The 7,228-nt window shown below is 36.4% G+C and overlaps 2 protein-coding genes across 2 annotated transcripts; both read left to right on the top strand.

Annotated features, from left to right (window-relative positions):
- The first annotated feature begins 2,784 nt into the window (after nt 1-2,784).
- LOC141686543 (uncharacterized) lies at nt 2,785-3,891 on the top strand. Its single transcript, XM_074491572.1, has 2 exons — nt 2,785-2,979; nt 3,346-3,891. The coding sequence occupies exons 1-2, from the start codon at nt 2,785-2,787 to the stop codon at nt 3,889-3,891; spliced, it is 741 nt and encodes a 246-aa protein (XP_074347673.1).
- Nucleotides 3,892-6,400: 2,509 nt separating this feature from the next.
- LOC141686538 (uncharacterized) lies at nt 6,401-6,913 on the top strand. Its single transcript, XM_074491567.1, has one exon. It carries the CDS (start codon nt 6,401-6,403, stop codon nt 6,911-6,913), a length of 513 nt encoding a protein of 170 aa, XP_074347668.1.
- The last annotated feature ends 315 nt before the right edge of the window (nt 6,914-7,228 follow it).

The following is a 7,228-nucleotide window of genomic DNA, read 5'->3' as shown; positions in this document are numbered from 1 at the left end:
TTTGGGGGAGTTAGTCAATTATAAACAAGCCGGATATGTCGAAGATTATCAATGCCAATTTCAATCATTATTGGCCAGGTGCTTAGATCTTACCCCACGTCAGCAAGTGAATCTTTTTACTGCTGGATTGAAAGAAGAACTTAGGATTGATATTGAGTTGCAGCAACCAGGGAATCTTGGAATTACGATGAATATGGCACGTGCCTTGGAACGGAAGCAAATAGTTTCACAAGGAATCTTAACATCACGAGCTAATTTAAGTTATCCTGTTCCCAAATCTAATAACAACGAATCTGTTGCTACTTCTAACAAGAATATAGGTACCAAAGGCGGGGGACAATCTGGAAAACCAAGTGGAAGCAGTAACAAGGTGACCACTTCTACACAGTTTATTAAAAGGTTAACGCGAGCAGAAATGGCTGAACGAAGGGCTAAGGGACTCTGTTATAACTGCGATGAATCCTATGAACAAGGACATAAATGCAAGCGATTATTTTGGATCGAGGTTCTTGATGATGATGTTGAATCAGAAGAAGACCTAACGGCAGACCTCAGAATTTCTTTAAATGCCATCAATGGAACTCGCAATTCTCCTACCATGCAGGTATTTGCTGAAGTATCTGGTGTATTATTTCCGTATTGGTAGACTCCGGCAGCACACATAACTTCTTGCGAGAGGGGTTAATTCCCAGTTTGGGACTGAAAGTGTGGAAAAGACCAGGACTACAAGTATGTGTGGAAAATGGAGAACGTGTACCAAGCATGGGAATATGTAAGTCAGTTTTCCTTCAAGTTGCTAATAATAATTTTCAAGCAGATTTTTATACTATTCCACTGGAGGGGTTTGATGTGGTCTTAGGAGTAAAATGGTTATGCACCCTCGGACCGATTTTGTGGGATTTCAGTTCTTTGACTATGCAATTTGTTCTAAACGGACATAAAGTTTTATGGCAAGGGAAGCCTCCTATAGCAGAACCATGACTTAGTTTGATGCAGACATATAATTCAGCTACAGTAATATTGGATAATTTGTTGTCCGAATTTACAGATTTATTTATGGAGCCTTCAGGTTTGCCTTTTAGTCGTGATAGTGATCATCATATACATCTTTTACCTGGAAAATGGCTTGTTATAGTGCGACCTTATCGGTACCCGCATTTTCAGAAAGATGAAATTGAAAAACAATGCGAACAAATGTTATATCAAGGGACTGGCCGGCCAAGTAAATCTCCCTTCTCTTCTCCGGTCCTTTTAATGAAAAAACAAGATGGCACATGGCATTTTTGTGTGGATTATCTTGAGCTTAATTCTAGCACTGTTAAGGATAAATTCCCCATACCAACAGTGGATGAGTTATTAGATGAACTCCATGGAGCGCAGTACTTCACAAAGTTGGATGTACGAGCAGGTTTTTATCAAATCAGGGTGGCCTTGGAAGATATAACGAAGACAGCTTTTAGAACTCATCATGGTCATTTTGAGTTTCTGGTCATGCCCTTTGACCTTACAAATGGCCCATCCACCTTTCAGAGTTTGATGAATGAAGTTTTCAAGTCCCATTTACATAAGTTTGTATTGGTCTTCTTTGACGATATATTGATTTATAGTAACACGTGGGTTGAACATATGTAACATATAAGAATAGTCTTTGAACTCTTATGCTCTAACTTGTTGTTTCTTAAGAAGTCTAAATGTAGGTTCGGCGAGTCAAAAGTAATTTATCTTGGACATGTCATCCATGGGGTTGGTGTTGAGGTTGATAATACAAAAATTAAGGCAATTACTGATTGGCCTACTCCTCAATCTACCAAGGCTTTACGAGGTTTTCTTGGTTTGACCGGATACTACCGAAAATTTATTAAGGATTATGGACATGTGGTTGCGCCATTAACTAGTTTATTGAAGAGAAATTCGTTCAAGTGGAGCCCAGAAGCTGACAATGCATTCAATAGCTTAAAGAACTCTCTCTCAACCATCCCCCATCTTGAAGCTACCCAATTTTGAAGAGGAGTTTGTAGTTGAATGTGATGCTTCTGGCATCGGGTTTGGGGTTGTGCTACAGCAAACTGGTCATCCTATTTCTTTTTTCAGCCGTAAAATTGTTGATCGTCATATTAAACTTGCTGCATATGAGCAAGAATTGATAGGTTTGGCAAATGCGATTTCTCATTGGCGACCGTGTCTATGGGGCAGACACTTCCTTGTCAGAACTGATCATTTTAGCCTTAAATATTTGCTGGAAGAACGGATCACTACATCCCCACAACAACACTGGATCAGCAAACTAATGGGTTTTGATTTTCGCGTTGAGTTTAAGGCAGGAAGGTTAAATAAAGCTGCAGATGCGTTGTCTAGATGCGATGAAAACTCCATGCAACTTATGGCAATCTCTTTTCCATAAGTTGAAATCCTTGATGCAATTCGAAACGAAATATCAACCTCTCAAGAATTACTACAATAGCAATAGCGTATTGAACAGGGGGAGTTAGGGGCAGCTTGGTATGTAAGGGAGAAGCTGATATTTTATAAGGGAAATGTATATCTTCTACCTACATCACCGCTTATTTCTACCATTATTTCAGCCATCCATGATATGGCTCATGAAGGTGGGCAAAAAACTACTCAACGCATCCATCATGATTTTTATTGGAAGGGAATAAAACGTGTTGTACTGGAATTTGTCAAAATTGTTTGGTTTGCCAACGCCACAAATGGCAAAATCTCCAACCAGCGGGTTTGCTTCAGCCCCTTACCGTTCCACAACAAGTTTGGGCTGACATTTCTATGGACTCTATTGAAGGGTTACCTAAGGTTCGGGGTAAATCAATTTTAATGGTGGTGGTTAACCGACTTTCCAAGTATGCTCATTTTATTCCATTGGCTCATCCATATACTGCTATCTTTATTGCCACTACCTTCTTTACCGAGGTGTTTCGTCTTCATGGACTGCCTAAATCAATAGTGTCCGGTAGAGACAAGGTATTTCTTAGTTTGTTTTGGAAAGAGTTATTTATCCTTAGTGGATCTAAGCTTGCCTTTTCCTCGGCTTATCATCCCCAATATGACGGTCAAATTGAAGTTATTAATCACACTATTGAAATGTATTTATGATATCTCACCAGAGATCGACCGCAACAATGGGTTACTTGGTTATCTTGGGCTGAATACTATTACAACACATCTTTTCACACTTCTCTCGGCACTACCCCATTTCATTTGGTTTATGGAAGAGAGCCTCCTAGACTTCTTTCTTATACACCTGGTTCTACACGGGTCGAAGAAGTGGATAAAGCTCTACAAGAATGAGATACAATACTCAAGATTGCTCGTGACTAACTTTTACAGGCTCAACAACGGATGAAAAATGCATATGATTCTGGTCATCGCGAATTAACTTTTTCAGTTGGAGAATGGGTATGGTTGCGCCTTCAGCCCTATCGTCAACTGACAATAGCTCGACAGAATTACCATAAACTACTTCCAAAATATTTTGGGCCTTATAGAATCCTGGCTAAAATAGGAGTTGTTGCATATAAGATGGAACTTCCTGAAGATAGTAGAATACATGATATTTTTCACGTGTCGCTGCTCAAAGAATATAAAGGACCTCCACCAGGTAATGTGAGCAATCTGCCACCTTTATTTGAGGGTAAAGCTTTACCAATCCATCAGTCTATTGTCCACAGTAGGCTCAATAGAGGCCAGCGTGAGTTGTTAGTACTGTGGGAAGGAAACCCTCATGAGAATGCAACTTGGGAACCTTTAGAAAACTTCCGAGCTGTTTATCCAGAATTTAAGCTTGAGGGCAAGCTAAAAGGCGAGGTGGGGAGTGATGATATGGATGCTTTTATTGGGCGGCGTTATGAAAGAAGAAGAAACAAATTTGCATAATGTGCAGGAAGGATAAAAAATCAGGAAGATTGTATTTGATATTCTGAATTATCTGATTTATCTGCTTTCCACTATTGCTATTATTTCACTAGTTATGATCCTAAAATATTGCCTGTAATTTAGGATCTGGTTAGTCTATTACATGTAGATTTTATATAAAGCATGGAATAGGGAATAAGAAAAGTAATTTTTCAGGATTCAAAGTTTTTTGGAAGAGGGCTCTGTCAAGGACGAGTCTTGATTAGACTAGTTCACTATAGATTTATCTAAATGAACCTTTTTGTCAAGGCCTGTGACTAGATCCTACGCCAAGGAACATAACACATGTGGATAAGCTAACACTAGAAATATCTCAAAAAAAATATGTCCTAACATTTACATGTTTGAAATGATTACGTGCTTAGTAACGGGGAAATATTAAATATATTCTAGAGTAACTAAGAGAATTATTCGTGAAACAAAATTTAACAATTTCATATCATTAGGTTAAAGACCCTTGTACATGTCAACCTTGATCAAAAGGTAGAAGGCATGACACATGAGCACCCTACCAGGATAAGTTAGAAAATTATGAAAGCTTATAGACATAAGAAAAGGAAAGCATAATAAATACCTACTATTGGGGACTTGTTGATACTGAATATAAACCTGATCCAATAACGAGTATTGACACTTATTAAAAAGATTAATAAAGTCCCAATAGATCATTAATCTTTAATTTCAAGAAACAAGTTACAACTAGAAACATATTAAATGAAGAAATTTTACAAATACGGGTGACTTGCTCATAAAGAAAAGGAGTATTGGTCCAACAAGAAGTACGTGGGTTTAATTCCTATATAAGGATATGTAGGCACTTTGAAAATGGATCTGAAATTTTATGATCGTTAGTTCTCCCAAAGCGCATGCTCAAATCACAAAAACTCTAATTGTTTTTTCGAAATTACCAATCTCTAATTTTCTTGGCTCTTAAATTAATGTCTGTGACGAAAATTGGCATCAATAATATGTTAACGGTTTCAGCTTCAAGATCAAAAAATATTATAGCAAATATAATTGTATTACATAGTTAAATAGCATATGGTATACTTTCAAAATCAATATTGAACAAAGTACATATTTGCATACTATATTTTATTGCAATGTCTTCTCCATTGTCACACTCATTCTCTTTCATTACTTTATTTTTTTCGAAAAATTATGCTTCGTGCTTCTCTTTGTTTATTTTGTTACTCTCAATATCTCCCTTAACCATAGTGAAGTACAAATTTATATATGTAGTGCTCCTTGTAAATTTTTGTGAAACGTCTATACTCTGTTAACTGGATATTTATTAATGTACCTATAGAATAAATACTTAAAATTATTTCGAGTAAGCTTAGATACCTATAGAATAAACACTTCGAATTATTTCGAGTAATTTGGAAGCTTTAGGTAGAGAAAGAGGTGGTCAACTTTGACAATTATATTATTATAAAATTAACATTGAAAAACATTCATTTTTTATTAAAAAAATAGGTGATTAGGATGAAACTGATATAGTTTAATAACAATTATACTTGACATTTAGAATCTTGTTCAGAATCTCATATAAAAATAAAAAATTAATATGTTATATGTTTTATTACGATTTTAATATAGGTTTTCATTTACCCCCAATTACATGTTATGTTCATCAAATGTGTTAAATATGATTCATTAAACAACTGATATCATTTTTATTAAGACTATTGAAAATTACAAATTTAAAATTTAAATATAGCACTAAATGAATAGATTCATTGTAACATACATCTTAGCCATATCATATGTTAATACTTTTAGTACTCATTATTTGTTAGAGAATTGATTTAGTACATAAGTAGCAAAATCTTATGAATCAAAAATATTAGTCAGAATAATATAATATCTGAGCCGTTCGTTTGAAGTGCTTATCATACGGTTCATATTGGTCAAAAATCATTTCACGCGGATTGCTCCAACTTCATATCTAAGTCGTTCACTTATAGTGTAATATCATGTGGTCCAATTGGTGATCCGTGTGGTAGGATTTTATTGGTCAAGATCATTTTGCGCGGATCACTTTTGTATCTTATTATTTGTCTATTAAAATTATATATCATGTGGTCCATATTGATGATCCGCATGAAAGTAGCAAAGGATCGTCCCTAGCCATTGGATTATTTTAGTCATCAAAAGGAAGCGTTACGCAAGTCACTCCTATATATTACTCATGTTGTTCTCGCTTATAATTCATATCTTAAAACACACTCTCTCTATTTCTATCTCTCGCCTTGTCTCTATATATATATCCTGCTCTTTTTCTCTCCGACCCTCATCAAACACATCCCTTTTATTTTTTAGGCGAGTTTATATCTCCTCCTACCAAATTCATCGCCAAATTTTTTGAACCTCCTCTCAAACAAACATCATGCTTCTTGTCATTCTGAACACTGTTTATCCCTCAAAATTCATCTCAAAATTTGAGTACAAAAAAAGAGGATTGTTCATGATACATCAAAACTTTCTATATACCATACACAAACACTGGCCTCAACCAATCTTTTCTCTTAGGATTCCTGCTATTGAGGTCCCTGATGAGGTGTACAAGTTGTTCCACACAATTGACAGGCGGCTTTTGCCTACCCTGATTCATACCCTCAACTGCGATTTGTTTGATTCAATCAGCGTGGTTGCATTCCTGTTGTGGCTGGAGAGGAGCAGGCTTGGTCCCAAGGCTGTGCTCAAAGTCAATCAGGACTGGCCTAATCACTTGATCGACATGCTGGTGGATCAAGTTTGCGCTGCTGGAATGGTTGAAGAATCCGACGCTTGTCTGGGAATTTCTATGATCCGGGAGCTGTGTACCGAGGACGTAGGATTTGTTTATCTACATCAAAGACGGTTGGAGATTCTAAGAAAGAGGACCGAGATTGTGAACGAGATGGCTGAGAAGGCCTTCAAGGATATGTTTCCTAATGGAGTTGTGGACCCGAGTGTTCAAGATGGTGTTGGACAATGAATTGACTTCAGTTCCGAGATCTCCTATTTACGTCTCTTATCAGAGGAAGAATCGAGGAATTTTGAGCAACCATGCGTGCATACAGTGCTTGCACCCTCTCTACAACTTTATTCATATGAATTGGCTTTATGAAGTTCCCGAATCTCCTGTTTATGTCGCATATCAGAGGAAGATTTAGAAAAAAATTGAATAAAAATAAGGATCTTTTGTTGAGCACATTATATAAAGGTTATCTTCATGTATAGAATGTAGAAATCATATAGATTCCATCCTATTTTTTCTTCAAGTTCTTAGTTTTTCGATTTTTACAAAGAT

This window comes from Apium graveolens, chromosome 2, assembly GCF_009905375.1.
Source record: "Apium graveolens cultivar Ventura chromosome 2, ASM990537v1, whole genome shotgun sequence".
NCBI classification, from domain to species: domain Eukaryota; kingdom Viridiplantae; phylum Streptophyta; class Magnoliopsida; order Apiales; family Apiaceae; genus Apium; species Apium graveolens.
This window is presented reverse-complemented; position numbering and strand designations above follow the sequence as displayed.